This window comes from Alligator mississippiensis, chromosome 10 (genome assembly GCF_030867095.1).
Source record: "Alligator mississippiensis isolate rAllMis1 chromosome 10, rAllMis1, whole genome shotgun sequence".
NCBI classification, from domain to species: domain Eukaryota; kingdom Metazoa; phylum Chordata; order Crocodylia; family Alligatoridae; genus Alligator; species Alligator mississippiensis.
Window position 1 is genome coordinate 38,549,415 of NC_081833.1, and position 23,373 is coordinate 38,572,787.

Consider the following 23,373-nt stretch of genomic DNA (forward strand, 5'->3'; position numbering starts at 1 on the left):
TTATTTTGATCAACTTGATCAAATGGTGCCTTAATCTCAACTTTCTTCCCCTGTAGGTTTTTACAAGCCATGATCCAGTTGCTTCTTAAACTCCTCTTTGAAAAGAGAAATAGATTGAGCATTATAAAAGCCTCAGTATAAAATGTGTTACTGAGACCTCACTTTTCAATAGCATAATATTTAATTATTTAGATAAAGCTGCTTTAATAAGTAACAGCTCCCTTAGAAAACAGCTTTTTGCAAATCACCCAAATTGTCAGTAAGTACCATTCACAGTGGGAAAACTGTGGGTGGACTAGTTTCACTCAAAAGGATACTAACATTTTTAAGGGTTAGAGCACTTGTGCGTATGTGTGTAGGTGTGTGTCTGTATGTTAGACTAAGCACTGAATATGCCACTCTTTGATTATCTGTTGTCTGACAGATCTGTGGAGAGAGCTATCCCACACCATAATTTTTGCAGCTTCAGAAAACCCAATGTTTTTAAAACAAAACATTTTTGCAAGGGAGTAGCCAGGAAATTTTAAGAAATATGTTGCTAAACTGATCAACAGTATCAAGGGTCTCTACCATCATGATATAAGGAGAAGTGCTTAAGCTTACAAAGGTTTAGAGAAGAGGGAATTAAGAGGGATTACTTTATTTTTATTACAGTGAATAAGTCCTCAAAAAGGATCATTTGGACTTGAATATGCATCTGTTTGAACCAAGTAACCAGGCAACAGTAGCCTTGTGCGTCTCCAGGAGTGAAAATGTTTGAAATTCTCTACCTCAAGGTGCTAGCAGACTCCCCTTATGTACATTTGAACAAAAATAAAATGAGTAACATGGCACTGACACAAGTCATGGGCAGGAATGGAGCAGATACTTAATACCACTGATTTCTGCTTCCATAGAGAAAAGATCCTGAGCTCTTCCACTACCATGGAAGTTTCACCTGCAGAAAATTCTGGATCAGATCTGGGGCTGAGAAAATTTTTTCCCTAAGTATGGAAGATTCATTAAGATGAGGTGAGCCAGCTCCTACAATTGCTAAGAGCTCAGAACTGCAGTCCTTTGCCCTTCCCATTTCCTTCTTCTGTTTCAATAATCTTAAACAAGAAAACTCCAGCCTGCTGGAGCAGCTAAAAAGCGTGTTAATGTAAAAGCTGAATGAGTTCTCCCCCTCCTCTAACTTCTCACAGCTTCTGTGAATTAGTCTTAGAGTTCTGATGGGAAAAAGTGGACATGGTAATGATATTTCAGGCACTCAAGCAAGTTAAAATAGAATTCCACGTAGACATCTAAGAGGGAAATAGGATCTGCATCTTGGTAACCATCCTGCAGTGTCATGGGACTATGTGAGTAGCTGCACATATTTTTATTTCACTTTGAGTCTATGAAAGGGAATGAATGCCTCCATACTCTAGTACCCAGTAAACTCCTGAGCATGTATTAAGACATAACTTGTGCTACAGTAACTAAGCACATTCTTGGTCTTTGCTGCACCCACCTCAGGCTTTTTCTCTGGCTGAGGTACCATTTTCTCAAAACCCTGCACCAGCCAGTTAATGACTCCGCTCCCAAACCTGCAGAAAGAGAACACACACAGTCATAACAGCTCTCCCTACACCCTCACTACAACCATAGCAGACCCACTTTCCTTTCCTCTGCCGCCCTTGGGGAATTATGCTCAGAGACAAAGGAACATATTCAGGGCTAACCCTCAGAACCAGGGTCCATTCAATGTGTAGGGAGGAAGGGATAGAATTTGCCCTCAACACACATAACTCAGAGCCAGAATGCAGAAGCTCTATCTAACCTGCAGTCAGGAGTGAGACTGTGCTTCATGGTAGCACACTGGCTACAGAAACACAGGCTTCAAAGTGGACTGTATGAGCACACCAGTATCCTGGGTAAATGCTTTGCAGCTGGAGTCTGAACTGCCACAGCTCCTGGTTAGCTACTTTAAACCTCTCTTGAGCATTAATAGTTATTAATAATAAGTAGTCTCTATCTCACTGTTGCTGAGTTGACATTGACTAGTAGTAAAAAAACTACAGAAAAGCCCATTCTTGTGATGTCTCCACCCTTTTTTGTAGCCCTAAGGGTGCAGAAACTTTGGTGAAGGTTCAGATAGGCAGATGTAAGAGTGGAGGCAGTGCTATCCAGTGAATAATGAACTAGGAAATCAGACAACCCAATTTAATTCCCAACTCTGGCACTAACAGATCTTGAGCAAAGGTCTTGTGATCTACAGCAAATCGCTAAAGTTCTCTTTATCTGTCAAGCAATGCCCACCCTGAGATGTGAGGATGGGAAATGCCACAGGTTGGGCTTGTGGCCTAAGGGAGGTAGAGGTCTGAACTCTCTGAGGTTCTTTAGGAAGGTTGGCCAAGCCTGCTACTGAAGAGCTATGGGCTACATGAGGCCTCTCATACTGGAGTAAACTAAACTAAAGAGAAAAAATGGCCATGGCTCACTTCTTCCTCCTCCACCATGAGGGAACTGTTACCAGTTCTCCAACATCCCCTTGCTGATCCTATAGCCCTTCTGCCTGCTTGCATCTCATTGCATTCGCTGCTCAAGGAGGAGGGCAGAACAATGTCAAGCCTACAGGATAGGACTAGCAAGGTTAGAAAAGTACAGCCTCAGTGATGACATACACCACTGGAGGGTGACAGTCGAGAGCTGGTGGCAAGACACTACTACAAGTATTTGAAAATCAACCCTTTAAAAAAAATGTATCCTCCTTCGTGCTGTAAAGAAAGACACCCTTTGTCAGCCAGGATCCTAGCACTGACCTCTGGCTGTGTCTAAATGACATCTCCAGCACTCTCACAGAGGACTGCTGGTGAGTACATGCCACTCACACAACAAACCTGGAAATGCAGTGGTGAAGCTGCTCCAGGGACTCCTCCTCACTATGTCTTTTGGGACCTCTATCTCCAGAGAGCAGGAATGGGTGGGCACCCTTGATGTACAGGGGATGTAGCACATACATACCCAAAGAGATTATCTCTTTATGCATTCAGAGTGGAGTCAAGGCTCTGTATCCATTCAGCCCTTGGGGCCCAAACCTATATAGTGGGACCATCCTCTCTTATAACCAGAGACAGAGTTCAGTGAATAAAAAAGTAGATCTTTCAGTCAACATCTTTATTATCTTTTAAAGTAACACCCCTCCTCTCTCCCCCCAGCAGTATGGCTGTCAGAGTCACCTTAAATCCAACCTGGCTGATAGTCAAGAAAACAAATGGTAATCCAGTACATGGGGTTTTCTATTAGATTGGCATTCTAGTGGTTAACATCACTTTACTTGAAATAAAAAGGGACAGCAACTAGGTCTACAAGCACTGCCATGCTACACAGGTATCTCTACACTGCTGGGAGAACCTACATTTGGTTTGAGCTGGATTGCAACTCTTTAGAATCTTGAGGCTCCTTTTCCTCTGGTTTGGGTGCAGGAGGCTCTTGAGGGGGAAAGACAGTATGTGGAGAGTTAACCGTCTCACAGAGGTGTGCTAAATACAGGACTGTGAAGAGCTTCCTGACTAATCTTATGTTTTGCTTTCCCAACAGTGATCTTAAAACTGGACTTTAATCAGGGGCATCAAGCAAGGAGATGGCTATGAGGACCCAAAAGCCTGGGGAATTCTTCTCCCAGTCCTACAACTTGTTGAGGGAGGTTGGGCAGGGACTTGTCCTCCTTTGGAAGTGGTACTGGATGGGAAGGCAAAGACAGCTTTGTCTCTCCCATTACTACAGATAGTTCAGTGCCAGTTACGTTTGCAAGGCATGAAAATGGAAGATCCTCTCTCTCTCTCTAACACACACAGACACTGTGAGCACTTGGGATCAGCCCCTAGAACTGCTTTGAGGAATCACAAACAGAACAGACAAGAGAAGGTTGAAGATATGCTGGAGCATTCTGAAAACAATACAGTCACTCCCAGCACTGAGAGAGCAGCAAGGTGACACCTTCTCTCCTGACTGGGTACATCCTGGTTGTCCCAAGCAGGAGGAGGAAAGTTGCTCCCTTTTAGGAAGCCTTTGATGATACAGAAGAAGCTATGTCACTCCATTCACACATCTATATTAGGAGGGGTGTCCAACTGGAGAGAGCATTGGACAGGCACTCAGGAATCCTGGGTTTTGTGCCTAAATCTGCAACTGGACTTGCTCAGGAAAGCTGCTTTGCCTGCCTGTGGTTCAGTTAATTACACTGGCCTGCTCTGCACAATGCTTTGGGATCTGTGAGAAATAAAGATCCCAAGGAGTTTGGCATCAATATGATGGTATCATTCATAACTTTACCTTGTACGACAACATCCAGCTGCTGGACAGGTGGGACTTCAGGCTGCAGAGTGCACACACACAAAACACAATTAAAACCACCAGCAAAACTGGTAAAGACCATTTTTCGTCTTCTCATAACAGAAATCAATGCATGAACACCAGACTCCTCTGCTGACTGATTCCACGGGTTGTGAGACCTACCTGCTGAAGGATATCCAAACTGGTCTCAAAGCTCCTCCCAAGGCTCTGCAGCCTTTCTGCTGGTTGAGGAACAAACTTTTCCAGCCCCTGAGACAGCCAGGAGAGGACAGTTCCTCCAGTGCTGCAAGAGAATGGAAGGGCTCAAATACACCAGGTGAGGTGAACCCCAGGGACCAAATCATCCCATAGGCTTCTCCTTGTGAAGGCTCCCTGTAACATTCCATCAGCAGAGTGAGGGCAGCAGAATCCTCTAGAAACATTGTGGTTCTTGTGAAACCTGGAGGAGACCAGGGTGAGCTCCACAGCTCCACCTGCCCCTTCTCAATTCCAGACAAACTACTCTACCACAGGCTCCTGACTGGGTATTTCCTGTTGCAGAGTGGGCTCCACAGTAAAATTAATGAAGTTCCAGACTTTCTTAGTCAGCTCCAGACAGCTCAGTGGGGAACAGCACATGAACCTTTGGCTCTGCCCTTAACCTACCCACTCGTTCCTCCAATCCTTGCACCCATATGAGCTCAGGAACCATCGGCTAGGGAGGTGCCACAGAGGCAGCCAACTCCTTTCTGTATGTAAGCTAGAAACAAAGGACCCCTTTCCACAGGGATCTCCCCACCTACCACCACCACATCTGTCCACAGGCCTGTGTCTGAGATAGAGCCAGAATTCACATTGGTTTGAAGTCCCTTACCAGCTGGCATGTTAAATCCCAACTCCTAACTAGCAGGAAGGACACATGATAGACAAAAACCTTTCCACTGCAGATGCTGGTGGTGGTCCTGGGTCATGGGTCATGGCAGGTTCTACTTTCTTCTCTACTCCTAAATGAAAGTAAAGCAAGGTCATGTGTAAGAAGGACCCACCATAACACTGATCTAAGTAACCATGTGTCATTTATCCAGGTCAACCTGGCAGCTACGTCCAAGAAAAGCATTTTAAAATACTCTGTTCAGATCTGCCACTCTTCTGTTTCTCTTTGTGTAGAGAGATGCCAGTTCAACCAGGTAGCACCAGTGATTGTGTACAACATGCTCTGATGGCAACTGGAGAGGTCTATTCTTGCATATGGATGTTAGCACAGGCTCCTCAGGATATACCTGCATTGCTTCCCCAGTGCTCCCAGGGGCACACCTCACCCACACACTCCCACTCCCAAACACGAGTAGCCAACTGCCTACTCCAGGGTCCTTTCCACTTTGGCTGACTGGCTAAGCTATGGATACTCCCACCAATGCTCACAGTATCATGTGGTAGTTACATTCTGCATGGATGCTATTAACAAGGACTCACCTTCTGTGCCTTTGCTTTTGGGAGGTTCTGCTGCTTTAGTGGCTCTTTCTGGTGGCTTTAAAGGTCAAAACACAGAAGAGACAGCTTGAAGTGAAAAGTCACATATTGTAATGTCCTTATCTTTGCTACTGATGACACCACCTGAGCTGACCCAAACTGAAAGTATTTTTAAAATCCAGAGATCTTTCTGCCTTCTCTGCTCCTTTTCTACTGTTCATTCAGGTTAGACCATGGAAACAAAGGTCATTGCCACTCAGTTTCTCTTTAAGCCTGTGCCCTGCAATTGGTAGCTTCCAGGTACTGAAGACAACCAATACAAGCACCCATCCACGTGTCTCCAGCTACAAGGTCATGTCCTGGTTTCAGTCAGTTTCACTTCTTGGATCACAAGTTCTCACACCCAGGTGTTCAAGTGCTCACACCAAAGTAGTCACATTTCAAAGCAGCCAGAAAATTTGTTCATGAAAGAAAGAGAATAAAGGTGATAGCACAACTGCACATTATGGCACTGGCACAGACTACAAAGGCCTCACTAGCACCATTTGCAAAAGTAGCTCACTCCTAACCAGCAGTCCCTCTGCTAATCTCTCTCTTAGCCAGTCTCCAGAGTCTCCCTGACATCTGTTCAACCAAGAATTGCAGTTGACTTAGTTTGATCAGTATCAACTGGTCAAATGAGCTAGTGTATATGCATCACACACTTAATGTCCTCACTCATCCCAGACTCAGTGATCAAGGCAGTGGTCAGCCCATCTCCTGGGGCTGCTCCCTCCCTACTCACCTGCTCCACCTTTGCAGACTGGGGTTCCACAATCACTACCTTGGGTTCCTCTTTTTTTTCATCCTTTTCTCCTGGGACATGGGCAGTCTCAGGAGGCTGAGGCACAACCTTCTCGAGCCAGCTAAGCATCCTGTCACCTGCTAAAGGTAAAGTTACATCAGTGCTTCTTCCCAGAAACATGCATCAGTAAAACCACAAAGACCCCACAACAGCTAGCAAAACACCACCTAGCTCTGAATCTCCATTATGTCAACTGATAAGAACTCCATCCCCAAGGTATCTGGATGCTTCTGGAGGAAGAGCAGCTTATGGACATGGAACCCAGAGAAGACTGAAGTAATCCTGCTGGGAAGCAACTTGTCAGCTCATAATCATCCCTTCCAACAAAGGAGTCTGCCCCCAGATTGTGGAATCAGGCAGAAACTAGCAACCCTTCCAGGCTATATTCTGTATTTGGATGCTGGGGGAAATATGGGGAATTTCTTAATAACTTGCATGAAAAAAGTGTCTTCTTTTCCCTACCCACTTTTGTATTGTAAGATACCAGGACCCAAAGGGTGGATTTCTTTTCTGGGACATCAGAACAGGAGGTGGGTATCAGCCATACAGTTCATCCACACCAACCCAGGTTTCCCTATCAAAGACTACTCACAGAAACACACAGAAAGACAATGGCAGCCAAGGAGACAAATAATAGAAGAGAAAGGACATGGGGATAACAACTCTCTGCTGAACAGTGCAGGGGGGAAGAGGGAGTTCTGGATGTTTGGGGCCTTGGAAGCAGATCATGCTGCCAGCAGGTACAGGCACCTAAATCTAGCTCTTCTATCCAAACTTCTAAGGGCCCTGAACTACTGTGGGCCCAAGAACCAGTTAAAGCTGACTCATTTTGAAAGCCTTTCCTGTGTTGCTGCAGAACATCTGCTGGATGCAGATCTCCCCCAGGGAAACAAGTTTTTAACAGGAGCCTGAGTTTTTCTGGACTTACTGAAAATGGCCATGATAAGAAACATCAGTGCTGACCCAGGGTTCAGTCTTGGAGCAGTAAAACTGCAGGGCTCCCCCTTGCAAAGGGAGTCACAGAGTTCATCCAACCCACCCCAGGCTTCCCTATCAATGTCCATCAGCACATGGAGATGGTAGAGCAATGATAGTCAAACAGTGTAACTAAAGCTTGAGGCAAAGAATGGCAAAAGCCTAGCAGTAAAAGGCTGCCCTCTCTGAGGCACTAGATAAAAAAGCAAGATGCCACTAGGCATCTTGTGGACCTGTGGGTACCCACTGCATAATGCAGTGCTATGCAGAAACCTGCAAGACTCTGAACAAGCAGCCAAGAAACAGGTGAATTAGCCTGAGGTGAATTAGCTGTGTAGATACACCCCAAGACACCTAAGAAATGCTCACCAACTGCAGCCAGCTAAATGCATCCACATCATCTAATCAAATGCAGGCCTGGCTTTATCTCAATTAGACTGTTGGATTTCTTCCAGGATGAAGGGAGCCCTGAGAAAGCTCCAGCTTGGTTCACAATGGAGCAGCAAAATTGCTCAGCAGCACTGGTCAACCTGAACATGACAACCTGATCTGCAATTCTCTGCACTGGCTTCCCATTGCACACAGAGTCCAGTTAAAGGTCACTATCTTGATTGTCATAGCCAGGCACAGCATCAGTCCTGGCTACCAAAAAGATGGACTTACTCTCTGCAACAATGACCTTCCTGAAACTGTTGACCAATGGATGTAGGGTCATGAATACAGGAGACAGAATTTTTCTAGGAGCTAGACAAAGGTAAGTTATGAACTGCTGGAAGATATCAGAATGAGCACTATAATCATCAGAGTCACATTCAGAGTTGCGTACAACTGCCTTCTCTTTATCCAGCCTTTCCATAATAGCATGCTTATTCTCAGATTTATTCATAAATAGTATCCAACCACCAACGTGGTGGTGAATGGAGAAGAGAATGAAGCACATACTAATATCTTTATGGCCTGGGAGGTTCTGTGGTGATGTTGGGCGGGTGGATGGATGGATGAATAAATGGATGACTCAACTGCTTGGCCCCGTTCTTTTATGAATGGAAGCCATTAATGGAACATCTAATAGAGAAAGGTTATAAAAAGAATAACCTGAACTGGAAGGGACTTGAAGTAAGTCATCTTATCCTTTCCTTGGCCTTCAGGGGGGTTAGAATTTATCTACTCAGGGATACCAGAAAGTGCCTAGTCTTAGCCTTCGTGGCAAGGTGGGGCTCCCCAACTGGCCACAGTGCTAGTTTCCCCACTTGCCTTTAGGCACGCCACCTAGCTGTCTCACCCACCATGCCTTGTTGATAATTAATTACGGCGGGAGGCTGCCCATTCTTACCCCGATGCCAGGGGGCACTATCTGCAGCTCTGTTCCTCCCCTACACCGCAGCCCAAGCCTCACAGATGGCATCCAGATGACACAGTTCTCCTGGCTTACCGCCGCACTGAGCTTAGGCCTCATTGTCAGGCCTCAGACACACACACATTCATACCGCCCTCCTCTCACTAGGGCCTCTCACACTCCAACCTCTCTCTCAGTGTCTCTTTCATGAGTCAACAACTTATACTGCCTTGCTCCCTGTTGGAGCAGGCCCCTTAGGCCTTAGGCTTTATCCAGTTCATACCTTGGGTGGCAAACGGGTTGCAGGAGAGGTCTTTTGGGCCTCTCCCGCAACCCTCACCAGGGTAGTGGCCAGTCAATTACCCAAACGGGTCTAAGCTTGCTCTGGCCCCTTCTGGGGGTAACTCTATACATGTAAAACATACTGGGCTTTCAGCTCTCTGGTTCTTCTTCCCCACTGGGGTTCCTCATCTCCGCCCCCTTTCTGGGGCTACCCCTCACCAGGGCATTCTTATCCCACACCACAACTGGTGCTCCAGGGTCTCATGGGGACTCTCACTCCCCCACTGGAGCAGCACGTCATTGTGCTCTATTATAGGTCTTACTTTCGACCCACACTCGGCCTCCCAGCAGTGGAGGGCTTACCAGGGTCAGAACTCATCCCCATCTCTTGGACTGAGCCCCCTTACTCAGCCTCTGGCCCAAACTACAGCTTCAGGCATCCGGAGACATACCTAGGCCTACTCCCCTTCACTCGGGGCTCCACACTGCCCCCTTCACTTGGGGCCACAGGGCTTCTCTCCCCGGTGGGCTCAGGTGGCCGTAGCCATGCCTGGCCCCCACTCTGCCTCCTCGGGGTCTTGCACCCCACAGGGCTCAAGTGGCCGCAGCCATGCCTGGCCCCAACTCCCTCTGATGCTATGTAACCCACCCGAACGTGAGGGCTGGGGTTAAGGCACCCCGACCTGCCTCTCACTGGAGTGGTAACTGGCCTGGCATTTCCGGGGGGCTCCCACGCCACTGAGAGCCCCACCAGATTACCCACTCCCAGCAAGGTGCAGTTTTAGGTCACGCTCAGGAGCCTCCTAGCCATCCCCTACAGCTCCTGCCCTTATCTCCAGGAGATGTTACTGCCTAGGCTGCCAGCAATGAAGTGCCCTGTTTATATAGGCAGTCAGAGATCTAAAATGGGCACCGCAATCAAGCACCTGCTGGCTGCTTGGCTCTGCTCTTAAAGTGGCAGGCACCCACAGTGCCCTGCCATATACCTTCTCCCTTAAAATAGTTCCTGAGAGAGGTTTCCCCTGCTGCTCCTCCAAAGTAGGCTCCCCTCAGCTCCTGTGAGAGCCCTCAAGTGGCGAGCACCCCAAAGGTGCTCCGCCACAACCTTCAATACTGTATCATCTACATTGACAATTATTCCAAAGCATCCTCTGGGAACTTTTTCAATTACTAACATTTAACATATATTTTCCTGAGTGCAAGTTATAGTAATAATTTTGGTACCCAATAAAGTGGATAAATATATCGCTGTGTGATACATGACACCTCTCAATGTAACAAAACATAACATTTACCTTTTATTTTAACATTATATTGTTCATTCATACTTTGTGCACTGTGCCGTATAATGGTTAACTTATTGTGGGCCTGTACCCAGCTCTCTCTCTATATCTGACTGTACACTGGAGCATTTCTTGCTGTAAGAATTCTTTTCCATTTCTCCTCAAAGAATGTTGCATTATTGATTTTTGCCTGGTTGTTCAGGTCACCAAGATTGTAGGGTGTTTAAATCCTCTCCTCTCAATTACTGGCAATCCCTTTGTAGCAACAGCAGATATGTTTTGTGCCTTTCCCAACCACCATCTTGTTAATGAAGACATTGAATAATATTAAATCCCAAACAGACTTCCATAAGATCCTATTCAAGACCAAATTATTAACAATTAGTTTGGACCATATCACACCATCTGTTTTTAAAAAGAACTCTCAGTTAAACTGGTGGACTCCACCAGGGTACGAGACAACAAGAACTTGGGTTATTTGGAGCTCCTTAATCCACACATGCTCACTGGGAGCCAAAGGACAACTTGATCCTATGTTAATGCACAGCCACAATCCTCTGTACCCTGCAGGTTATAAACTTCTCCTGCTCCATGGAAACAGCTCAGCATTTGGAATTCCACCTTAGCAAAGCAGCAGCTTGCATGATCACAACATTTTTGAACCAAGAGAAACCTCTTAAAACGTAGATATGTAAAGCCCAGTACCAAATCCATATTTAGGCACACAATTAGCCAATTAATGAGTTAGGCACAGCAATTACTAGTGGTATAAATGTTTTCTGGGTGTACAAATATACATTCAGTGGCACACCAAATTTGCATGAGCAATTCTCATGGATGACCAAGAGTGCAGGTGGCAATTGGCTACGTATTCAGCAGACAGGCTATTTCATTATTAGTTACAAGATGGCTGTGGGCTCAGCGTGATACAAAATATGGAGAATAGGGGGAGAGCCACAGATTCATCTCTCTTCAAAGAACTCCTAAAAAGACAATGATGTTAGACAAAAGCATCCTGGGAGGTCTGAAGAACCAAAATGTGACAGTTCTCTTGGAGGAACCTCTGGGTAAATGGGGTGATAGAAAGAACAGGTGATGGGTTTATACGTGTGATAGCAGCTTAACCCTCTGGCTTTGAAATAGTCACATCACATACCAGTAGCAAAGCCAAGAGAAAGTTATGCAGTTCATCCCATCTGGACATGAATTAAACCATCCAGGGCCAGAGGTGAATACTGTATCATGCAGGAAAACTTGAAATTTCTCTCTTTCCCTATTGCTATGAAGCCCAGTGGGTCATGGAATACTGGAGCCTAAAGCCTTCCCTGGCGCACTGTTGCACTAATCAGGTAGGATTCTGCAGGAAGATAGGCGGTGGGACTGGCAAAGCAGCAGGAAAGATGGAAGCATTTCTCTCTGGGGTCATTTACATGAAATACAGCTACCTTGGAGGTTTGGAATATTAAAGTTAGATTCAGCAGGGACTTGTTTCACAGCTAGGTGCAGGTGACATGGTCAGAAGTGCAGAAAAAATTGCAAGCATAAATAACATCACTGACTGGGAATTTTGCTGTTTATCATATGTGATGATTATCATCAGAGCCCTACTCTGTGCTAGGTCCTGCACTGACAGGCAGAAACAGTCCCTCCTATCTTAAAGGGTAGGTGCAGTACTAAGAAGATAATGGTATGATAGAGAGGTAGGTTAATATTTGTGGGTATAATGAGAAGGTAGTTGTCAGGAGAAATATGAATACTGAAAAGCTAAGGATTTGCCCACATGAACAGCCAGGAATATAGCAATTGAAGAACTGCATGAGAAAATTATATGCACAATCATGATGATATTTTTGCATACTCAGTTACATACATCCATTGTTAAATAATCAGTTCTGCAATATCCGCTACTCCCCCCTCTCTCCCTCCCCCCCCCACACACACACGCTGAGCAGAGTATCGCCCGTTGGAGGTGTTTGATTCCAAGGTCCTGATTTAGGACCATCTAACTTATGCAGATCTACCTCCCCACTCCAGTAGCTAACTCAGGCAAGTCAAGGAAAGGGGCTGCTGTGCAGTTTCTGCCTCTGAGGGAGGCCTTGGAAATGTTAGCCACCCCCTCCTCTTCAACATCATTGCCATTAACCAGTCCCCTTGCCACCACTTGTAGGATCTGGCTTTCCAGTTCCCCTGGACATGCAGGGCAGGAGGTCAGTCATGCTCCTGATTAGGGGGTGAGTCCCAGTACTGAACCTCTAGTCCAAAATGCTCAGATAGCCACATATCACAAGGAGCACAGCAAGGTAGTCACCCCAACTGCATGGCCTCTCCCTCATTCCAGTAAACCCCTTCCTATCCCCCTCCCACTTTCCCTTTATACTCAATCTCAAAGACCTTCTTTAAACAACACAGTTACGGTCTAAAGGCTGGATTCAGCCTGCACCATCTGCACTGCAGCACACCCTGTGCTACAGCCCCCCAGAGGTGTTTCCTCAACATCACTTCTGCTTGCTCTGCTCTGACTTTTACTCACCTCCCTGCTAATTCCAGACTCACAGAAGTCTTGATGTTGCAAGACTTGTGTTCAAGGATGTTCTAGAGTAACAAAGAGGTCCTGCTCTTCCCTGTGTCATAGGAATCCACCTGTCCAAGACACCCAGAAGAAAATAAGCTAAGGTAAGGACTGGTTTCCTTCCCTGTTGTTCCCTGTTGCAGCAGCTAGTGAAAGACCCTGAATCACCCTGAACTCAATATTGCTCCTCTGCTAACCGATAGCAATCCTCTCAAGGGCTCTGCTGGGGATTAGCAGACAGCACCATATGCAAATAGGATTAACAGGGCAGAGTTGTCCCATATCTACACTGCTCAGAGCCCCAATCACTCCAGGCATAGGTGTGAGCAGATTTGTCACTCAAATGCCAGGGCACAACTGACCAAAAGAAAGTCTGATATCTAATCAACCACCAGCCTCTGCTTCTCCCTGGGCCAGCCCCCAGACACTTGTGGATCTGCAGATTCCTATGAATCCGGGAGATTAAGGATCCACCTGCGCAGTAATATGTTACATCCATGCCTAATACCACTGCTGTTACTTAGAAGTCACCATTCATGAGGCTTGCTGGGGAGTCTTTGCCTCAGGACTCCGTTGTTGCTTCACCGAAACAGCACTTGCTCGGGAACTGAAAGGCTGAAGACCTGGGACTCTTCAGCCTGAAAAAGAGAAGGCTGAGAGGGGACTCGGTAGCAGCTTACCGCTACATGAAAGGAGTACATCAAGGGCTCGGTAAACAACTGTTCACCAGGGCACCCTTAGGGAAAACCAGGAATAATGGCCACAAACTCCTGGAAGATTGTTTCAGGCTCAACATTAGGAAAAACTTCTTCACAGCTAGGGTCCAGACTGTGGAATAAGCTCCCTCCAGAGGTGGTGCAATCGCCTACCCTGGAAATCTTCAAGAGGGAACTAGACAGTCACCTTGCTGGGGTCACTTGACCCTAGCTGTCTTTCCTGCCTGGTGCAGGGGGCTTGACCCGATGATTTTCTGAGGTCCCTTCCAGCCTTACAATCTATGAATCTATGAATACTCTCTCTCTCCCCCACTCCTCCATTTTTATGTCTAACACAGATGAGAGAATGATACTGTAAGGCAGTGGTACAAGGCTGCCCCAAAATCAGTCACGCCAGGGGAGATGGCATCTTCTCAGCCTCGAATGACTTGGTGTAGTTAGAGGGTAAAGGCCTGTCCCTTGCATTGCAGGCAGGCTGACCCCTGCAAGAGTCTACAAATGCCTCCAAATGCAAGGATCTCAGCTACACAGTTTATGGCGATGCGGGATTGCCTTTGGGCTTTCTCTCTAGCTTGTTCTTTTGGCCTTTTGGAGGGGGCAAGGCTAGAAGCATCTGAACTCCAAGGCTTCCAGGTTTAGGGCTTGCACATAGGATGCCTGCCATGGATTTGGGAGCATCTGAAGCCCCAGACTGATGAGTCTGGGCAGTAGAATACTTGCCAGTGCTAGCACCACACAGACTTGAACAACTGAGTTCTGCTTAGTCAAAATTTGCAACTTAATTCAGAACTGATCTGGCCCTGGAAATGAATTTTATTTAAAAACAAACAAACAAACAAAAAACATGGAGCAGACACAAACTACAGGAATGGAGGCCTGCTGTCATTGTCCACTACAGGGCTGCATTCCCAAATAGATATCTGCAAAGCTGTATCCCAAGCCAAACAAACTGAGGTACATGGTTGCCTCTGATTGTAGGAGCATGCAAGTATAAGACATTAAACAGGGAAAGAGAGTTGTCAGAAGAACTAGGGGTAGGATAAGGCAGGGAGATGCAGGGCACTGCCCCTCTCTCAGGACCACCGCTCCATGAGCCAACCCAAGCAGGAGAATGAGCAAGTCTGGGGGCAGATTGGGGCTAACTGTCATTGAGCTAATGCTTAGCTTGCTGAGGCTGCCAGTTGCAGGCTGATCCATTTACCACTGACACTGTGAATTATCTGGATTCCCCACTGTCCCTAATCCTCCCACGTTGAGGCCTACACGTTCACATTCTTTGTGGAGAGGTGCAAACCCTGAGCATGGACCCCCGCTGCAGCAGGGCTCAGGAGCAGCCCCCAGATATTCCCTGAGACCAGGACAGCACATGTTCCCTGAGGCCACTTCCAAATAGAGCTGGTAGGGATTGGTGATTTGGGGGGTCAGCACCCAAAGCAAAAGAAGTCGGAGGGAGATTGCTCAGGATCCAAGCAAAATACATTTTTCAAGTTGTCAGGGAAGGTGAAACCAAAATTCAAATATTCCATTTTGTGAGGAGAAAATTATTCCATCAGTGCACATTTCCTTGTGAAGCCCTCATGAGAACAGCAAAGCAAGCAGAGGGCTAGAATCCTGAAAGGAAGAGGCATGGTTCCCACTCCCCCCTTTTAACCCAGTAGTTGAAGCACTCAACCAGGCTGTGTAAGAGCAAGGCTTTGCTCCCCACCCACCCAGCAGATTTGAACCCACAGCCTGGAACTCCCAGAGGAGCACCCTAGGTGGTTTGCTTGTCTGTGCTGGGTCTCCCTCAGTCTTTCCTGCTAGAATTGTTCCACTGTGTATATATAAATAATTGGATATTCATTGAGGCAGAGAGATTGATGCTCTGGTCTGGTGGGTAGGAGGCTTACCCGGAAGGTTGGACAGCTTAGTGCTAGTCCATGCTCTGGTGCATGCTTAATTATTTATGCAAAGTGAAACAGCATTGCAGGAGACATTAAGGGGTCTCATGCTCCACTCTGTCCCATCCCTGAAAGAGCCTACACCTGTGGATAAAGAACCGCCCTGGGATGTGGGTTCAAGTCCCTTCAGGAGAGGAGGGAGTTGAACCTGCATGTAAATGCCCTAATTACAAGAGAGATTGACCCACTAGCTCCAAATTCCAGGCCTGGAAGCAGCTCAGCAGAGAAGGACAAGGTCACTGTATCCTATGAGATCCCTGCATACCAGGGATACCCTTCCACCAGCCTGCCCCTCCCCTGGAGACACTGTAGATTTTCCCCCTCTCCCTCCAAACAGAGATCACTTATTTCTCCATACCATTGCTGGCATCCACCTGCAACCTCCTTCTGCTGCCCTAGAGTGCAGCTCTCCCCAAACAGGCCACTCATTTGTGCTCTACAGCTGCAGCAGCTGTTTGACCCCTTGCCAGAAAAGAAATAGGCTCGAGTAAGAGGAAAAAGAACTTAAGTGGGAAACCTAAGAAAAAGAAAGTAGGGGGAGAAAAGAAGGGACAGGTTAAGGGGAGGAGAATAAAACTACCACCCCGAAACAGCTGCATGTCACGAAGGAGAGGATGGGATGGAGGACACACAGGGGTTCTTAAACCCCAGGGCAATCCAGAACCTAGCTGAAGCAACCAACATGTGGCAGGGAGAGACAGCCATCCCAGCCAAGTCCTCTGCAAGCAGCAGCTCAGATGAAGGTGGTGGGGGAGGAACTAACTTTTTAAATGCTTGACCATGGCTTTCACAATTGTATCATTAAATGTTCACGGCCTCATGAGAAGGAACCACTGGGAGAGAACGAAAGGGACTTTACAGGCACTTAAGGCAGACATTATATGTCTGCAAGAATGCAGAATAGCACTGGCAAGAGAATATACCCATTTGAGAAAGAGGTGGGATGGGGGACCATCTTGGTGGGCAGAGCTGGACGACAATAAGGCTGCAGGGCTGGGTATCCTGGTTGATGCAGGGTGGGTTAATGTAAAATCAGTGCAAACATTTATACAGGGCTGATTACAGAAAATGAGGGTGGTAGTGGGGTGGATATCTTCAATGTCTATGCCCCCACGGAGTGACCAGAGTGAGGGGGGGGGTGTTTCCGGAAATTAGGAATATGTGCCGGGGGAGGCAGGTAACGAGTGGTGGTTGGGGACCATAACTATCATTGAGGAAGGGGACTGTGAACTGTATTATTGAGGAGAGGGAGTTGGGGGAGCAAAACTGGACAGCACGGGGCAATGGCTGAAAGGGTGATTGTGGGAAGAACGGTTGAGGGATGTGTGGGAGGAGGAAAAAGTTGGAACAAGGGTTGATCCGAGGGGTTGTAAAGTATCCCTGATTAACTATATCTTTATTTCAGAGGGTGTGGGAGTGGGCAGGAAAGAGGCTGTAGACGTGAGCTTTAGCAACCACAGTCTGCTCCGGGTAGATTTACAACTGAGAACCAGGGGAGAGAGAGGGAAGGGAGTATGGCGTTTAAATACACTCCTGTTGGAAGATGACTGGGATTCTGGGTTCTTTCGAAAGGAATATGAAGGCTGGCGTATACTGAAGAATTTCTTTCTGGTGGGTGGTAGTCAAGAACAGAGTTAAGAAATGGTTTCTTGCCACCAGGAAACAGCAGTCAAGGGAAAAAAGTAGGGCCTTGACCAAACTGCAAGGAAAAGTACAAGGTTTAATCAAAGAAGCAATGAACGGGCAGGAGGTGAAACAAGAACTGCACGAAGCTAAACAAACAGTTGAGAACTGGTTCAGAGATAGGGAACAGGGACACATCTTTTTGGCACGTGCACTATGGGTGGGGCAAAGGGAGACATGGGGGAAATATTTTGAGAAGCAGGTACAGAAAGGGAAAGGGGAAGTGGGGAAGCTGAAGACCGGGGAAGGGTTATGGCTTGAAAAGGAGGGTGTATTGGGGGAAATTGGGGGAGATTACTCATTTTTATGAGGATTTATATAAAGCACAACCGGTGAATAGGGCCGAGCAGGACCATTTCATGGAAATGTTGCAGAAGAAAGTTAAAAGAGGAGGATAAGCCTCTCTTGCCAGCGGACATTACACTGGAAGAGGTACCAGCAGCACTGAGCCTGCTGCAATGAAATAAGACACCAGGGTTGGATGGGCTGCCAGTTGAATTTTATTTAAGTTTTTGGGACTTAGTAGGGAGGGATTTAGTGGAGGTATACAAAGAAGCACTGGGGAAGGGGGAAGCAGGAAAGGGTTTTGCAGTGGATGGGGTAGTTTTGTTACATAAAAAGGGGAAGCAGCTTTTGCAAAATTGGAGGCCCATAACTCTACTCAGTGTTGACTATAAACTCTTAGCAAAAGTGCTAGCGCAACACATGGGGCAGGTACTTGATCAGGTAGTGGGAGAGGACCAAACATGTGCCATTAGAGGAAGACGACTGACAGATAGTCAGTGGATCTTAAGAGATGCACTGTGCTATGTGGGGGACAGAAAATGGAAAGTGATGGTGGGTAGTATATATTTAGAGAAAGCTTATGATAGTGTGTTGCATGACTTTTTGTTTAGGGTTTTGGAAAAGATGGGGTTCCTGGAACATTTTGAGTGGGTACGGGTATTGTATGGGAATGCAACGAGTTGGGTATTGGTTCATGGATTATTGGGAGATGAGTTTAAGGTGGACAAGGGGGTGCAGCAGGGGTGCCTTTTGTCCCTGGCACTTTGTCTGTGGAATCAAACTGGTGGCCCAATGCATCTGGAGGAACAGTGGGGTTAAGGGGGTGACGGTGCCAGGGTGGGGAGGAGAAATCAAAGTGGCTGTTTGGGAGCAGTTAATTGGAGAACCCTGCTTAGGCCAACTGGAGTAAGTTAAGTGAGTAGTCTGGTGTGGTCGGGGGTGGAGGGATGGAGAGAAAGGGACGATGGGACCGTGTAGTTTTGTGTGGAATAAGGAGAGGGATACATAATTTGTCTGAGAGTAAAAATGGTGTTTTTTTAAATTGTTTGTGATGTTTAGAAATGTTGATAATGGGTGTTGAAATTTAATTTTGATGTATGTATGGGAAAGTGTGATGTGTATTATATTTGTAATTTATATGGTTTTATAATTAAAAAAAAAAAGCCGTTTGACCCCTTGCCAGCAATAATGTCTCATTAAATGTGGCTTGTGATTATTCACAGTAGGTCAGATATGGCAGAGACTGAGAAAGACCCCAGAGCACTCTTTCCTGCCCAGGGCAGGGGGTTGGACTCAATGTTCTAATAGGTCCCTTCCGACCCTAAAAATCTATGAAGTTTATGAAAGAGATGTCCCCAGACATCCAAGGTACCCCTGGCTCTCCCAGTCCCCAACCTTCAAAGGAGTGAAGGGCCCAGGAGGCCTGATAGGGCACTGAATCAAGAGCCTGTGCACATCAGAGGAGATGCCTCATACAGAGATGCACAGCATTCACTGCTTCCAGTACCTAGGTAAGGGTGTAAGTAGCTATTGCAGGCAGCCAAATGATGGCCCATAGCCTTCGGCTGTACAACTGCACACAGCTTCGTGACATCAGGTAACATCGATACGGAGCAGACAGTGCTGTGCAAAGATATCTAGACTGTTTCTTGACTCTGTGTAGCCATGTCAGCACTGGCCACATTCGGAAACAGAACTAACTGTATCCCAGGTAGAGTTCCACACTGCGGTAGCCATACTGGTGCTGGGACCAGAACGGGTGAGTATGTTTGCACCATGGTTTATCACATGCTTGAGAGAGACTGCAGCAATCAGAGAGGCTTTACCAGCACACAACTGGGTTTAGAGCATGCAAGCCAGAGCAGGTGGGCAGGACACACTTGGGAACATCCAGGCAAACACTGCAGGGTAGACAGTGAGGTAGACCCATATCGTCCATGGGGTAGAGGCCTCCACATCGGTCTGGAGCTGGCACATACAGTTGGCACTGTATTTCAGTGTGTGCCATAGACATACCTGAAGAGGGTTGGCTGGTACAGTGGTTGTGAGTGGATGCAGTTGGGTGATGGCGGGTGCATTTATTTAATAGGTTTCGTAGACATTAGGGCTGGAAGGGACCTCAGAAGATAATCAGGTCCAGCTCTCTGCCCAGGGGCAGGAAGTTAGCTAGGGTCAAAGGATCCCAGCAAGATAAACATCCAAGCGTTTCTTGAATGAGTCCAGAGTAGGCGCTTGCACCACCTCTGGAGGGAGTCTATTCCAGGCCTTGGGGGCTTAGACAGTAAAGAAGTTTTTCCTTCTGTCCAAACTAAAATGGTCTTGAAGGAGTTTGTGACCATTGGACCTTGTCATCCCTTGGGGCGCTCTGGTGAACAGACATTCCCCCAGATCCTCATGCACACCCCTTATGTATTTATAGGGTGCCACCAGGTCACCCCTGAGCCTGTGCTTTTCCAGGCTGAAGAGTCCCATGGCTCTCAGCCTCTCATCATAAGGCCTATTTTCTTGCCCTCTGATCATGCGTGTGTCTCACATCTGGACTCTCTCAAGCTTCTCCACCCCTTCTTGAATTGTGGAGCCCAGAACTGGGTGCAGTACTCCAGCTATGGCCTCACCAAAGCCAAGTACAATGGGAGGATGACATCCTGAGATTTACTTGAGAAGCATCTATGGATGCAAGCCAGAATGTTGTTTGCTTTACCAGCTGCAACATGCATTGGTGGCTCATGTTCATCTTGTGTTCAATTATGACCCCCAAGTCTCTTTCAGCCGTGGTGCTAGCTGTCACAACCCAAAGTTGTGATTTTTTGTTTGTGTGCGCGCTTCGGCACCGCTAAATTATTTCCCACCAATTTGTCGCTTTCTTTGCACGGTAGAGTTCTCTGCTGCAAGAGAGAACTCTGGTGCAACGGGGGATTTCCCGCCAGATTACAGCTTCTTTGCAGGGTGCATCTCTTTGGCATCGTAGTGATACACGTTGTAAAGAAGTTCCTGCCATTTGTATTAGGATTTACGCCACATTATTGGCCCATTCCTAATGTAGGCACACGTGGCGGCTAGCGATTGGCTTGCTAGTCATATAAAAGGCTTGGGTAGTTTCCGCCCAAGTCGGAAGAGGGAGGACGAGAGAGATTCTGCGTGAAGATCTCCAAGCGCTGCGGACCCTCGCGGACCCGACGCGCCTCCCCTAAGCAGGTAATAGAGGCAATAGAACCGAGCCTACGGAGCTTTAGCTTCTAGCCTCTCCCCGTCGCTGAGCGCAATCCTAGACGTATCCCTTTCCTGTAACTTGGGACCCGCGGAGCCTAAGTAACTCCGGGGAAACTTTTCGAACCTAACCGAACCGGACCCACGGAGCTTCAGCAACTCCGGGGAATAGAAACCGGACCGAGCCCAATTTTCAAACCCACGGAGTCTTAACAGCTCCGGGGGCCTGGGAACTAAATAACAAAACCCACGGAGCTTCAGTAACTCCGCGGGAGCAACTGAGTTTGTCGTAATCCTCCAACGGGGATTCAAGCGGGAGCTGTGCCTGGAAACCTGTCCAGCCTACACCAATACCATCTTTGGGTGTAAGTAAACAATCTTTTCAATCAACCATTACGCCTCCGTAACTAATTCTAACTCGCATGCGCTAAACCGCCCCGCGGTTCTCTCCAGCCCCGTGAGCCCGGGCTGCTGGCCACAGCCCGTGTGCAATGAAGACGGGTCCAGTTTGCCCCGGTTCGCCCCCGGCTCGCACATGGCAGCGAGAATAGGATTGGAATCACCGCCGTACGTGGCGACGAAGGTGGGATCGGGGCCCGGCCTGCACACTAGCGAGTGTAGCACTGTTGAGCCTATAAACACGCTGCGGGTCCCCCTCCTCCCCCCGAGGTGGAGTACTTTGCATTTTTCTGTATTGAAGGGCATCAGGTTTATATCCACCCAGTTTCTAAGCCTATCCAGGTCAGCCTGGATCACCAACCTATCCTCAGGTGTGGACACTCTACCCCAAAGTTTAGTGTCATCGGCAAACTTGGCCAGTCCACTTCTGTCACTGGTGTCCACATCGTTAATAGACATTAAAAAGAACAGGTCCAAGGACAGAGCCTTGGGGGACACCACTGGTCACAAAGCGCCATGATGATTCACTTCCGTCAACTACCACTCTCGGGGTCCCACGTCAGAGCCAATTTCCCAGCCATCAGATTGTGATGTATCTGAGGCCACAGTTGGCCAATTTTTCCATGAGATCACGGAACACCAGATCAAAGGCCTTTTTGAAGTCCAGATAATACGATGTCAATCTCTTCTCCTTTGTCCAGGTGATATGTCACCGGATCAAAGAAGGAGATGAGATTGGTCAGGCAAGACCTACCTGCAACAAACCCCTCAGGATGTTGTCATCAGCCAGCTTGTCAAGAATGGTCTCTTTGATCATTTTTTCTAGAATCTTTCTAGGGATTGAGGTCAAGCTGATTGGCCAGTAGTTCCCTAGACCTACTTTTCTCTCTTTCTTGAAGATGGGCACCACATTGGTTTTCTTCCAATCTTCAGGTACTTCACCTGAGTGTCACAAGTTTTTGAATATCTTTGCCAGTGGCTGGGCTATAACGCCTGCCAGCTCCTTAAGTACTTGGGGGTGCAATCTGTCAGGACCAGCTGACTTGAAGGTGTCCAGCCTCTCAAGGTGTTCCTTTACAAGGTCTACCTAATGCTGGATATAAATTCACCCTCAACCTGGCTGTCCCATATCATGCTATGCAGGGCGGTCCCTTTGGGCTGATGAAAAACTGGTGCAAAGTACCCATTAAGCAGGTTGGCTTTTTCCTTGGTGTCGGTTGTCAGTTGTCCCATTTGGTTTAGCAGGGGTCCAATGTTACCCTTGCTTTTCTTCCGACTCCCCACATATCTGAGAAAGGACTTTTTATTGTCCTTGATACGTGTAGCCGCTTGAAGTTCGGTTGCAGCCTTGGCTTTCCTGGTTCGCCCCCTACAGGTGCGGACCAGCGCAAAATACTCCTCCTTTGTGGCGATTCCTGTCTTCCATCCTTTATACACCTCTCTTTTTTGGTGTACAAGGTCTATGAGCTCTCTACTGAGCCAAGGGGGTTGCTGTGCCCTTTTGACACCCTCAGACATGTGTTCACAAACTGAGAGGCCCCTTGCAAAATGAGGTGTCCCTAACAGGCATATACCTTATCAGTTTATTGGGACAGACCCTTGGCTTTGGCCTAGTGGGACCAACTGACCCCAGTGGGCTTGGTCCACTTATTTACAGTGAGGTCAGGTATTTTCCTATCCCAGCAGTGCGACACCAGGGCTCTTCACTTGTCTGAGGAATAATTCCATGCTGCTGGCTAAGAGCGTGCATGGCCAAGTAAAGATGCAGCTGACAACAGTACAGTAGGGTGTCAGGTCCCTGGGACCTCTGCACTCCAGGTGGGGGCGATAGCTCTGATCACAGGGCAGCATGCTCCCCCCACCAGCCCTGTGTTAGTCTCCAGACAGGGGACGCAGCCCAGCTCTGTGACTTCCCCCCTCCACAAAAACAAACCAGCTTTGTCTGGACATGGCAGCAGCTGGCTGCAGGCCTGCAGGGCTTGTAACCTTCTTTTTGAGCCAGGATGAATGAGGGTCACCAGTTACCAGGTAACTGCAGGGACACTGCTCTGGTTACCTAGCAACCCTGTCCTCATCACCTAACAACTA

The 23,373-nt window shown here is 47.5% G+C and overlaps 1 protein-coding gene across 5 annotated transcripts in view; it reads right to left on the reverse strand.

Moving 5' to 3' along the window:
• CNGB1 (cyclic nucleotide gated channel subunit beta 1) overlaps positions 1-4,536 on the reverse strand; it is a 69,088-nt gene extending 64,552 nt beyond the window's left edge. For 2 of the 5 annotated variants that reach the window (XM_059713695.1, XM_019497271.2), the window contains exons 1-2: positions 4,297-4,468; positions 1,493-1,568 (exon numbers count right to left, since the gene is read on the reverse strand). In XM_059713695.1, coding sequence (XP_059569678.1) covers positions 1,493-1,522 — 30 coding nt within the window. In that variant the 5' untranslated portion in view covers positions 1,523-1,568; positions 4,297-4,468. The other 3 variants (XM_059713694.1, XM_059713692.1, XM_059713693.1) reach the window with 2 other exon arrangements.
• Between the last annotated feature and the right edge of the window lie 18,837 nt (positions 4,537-23,373).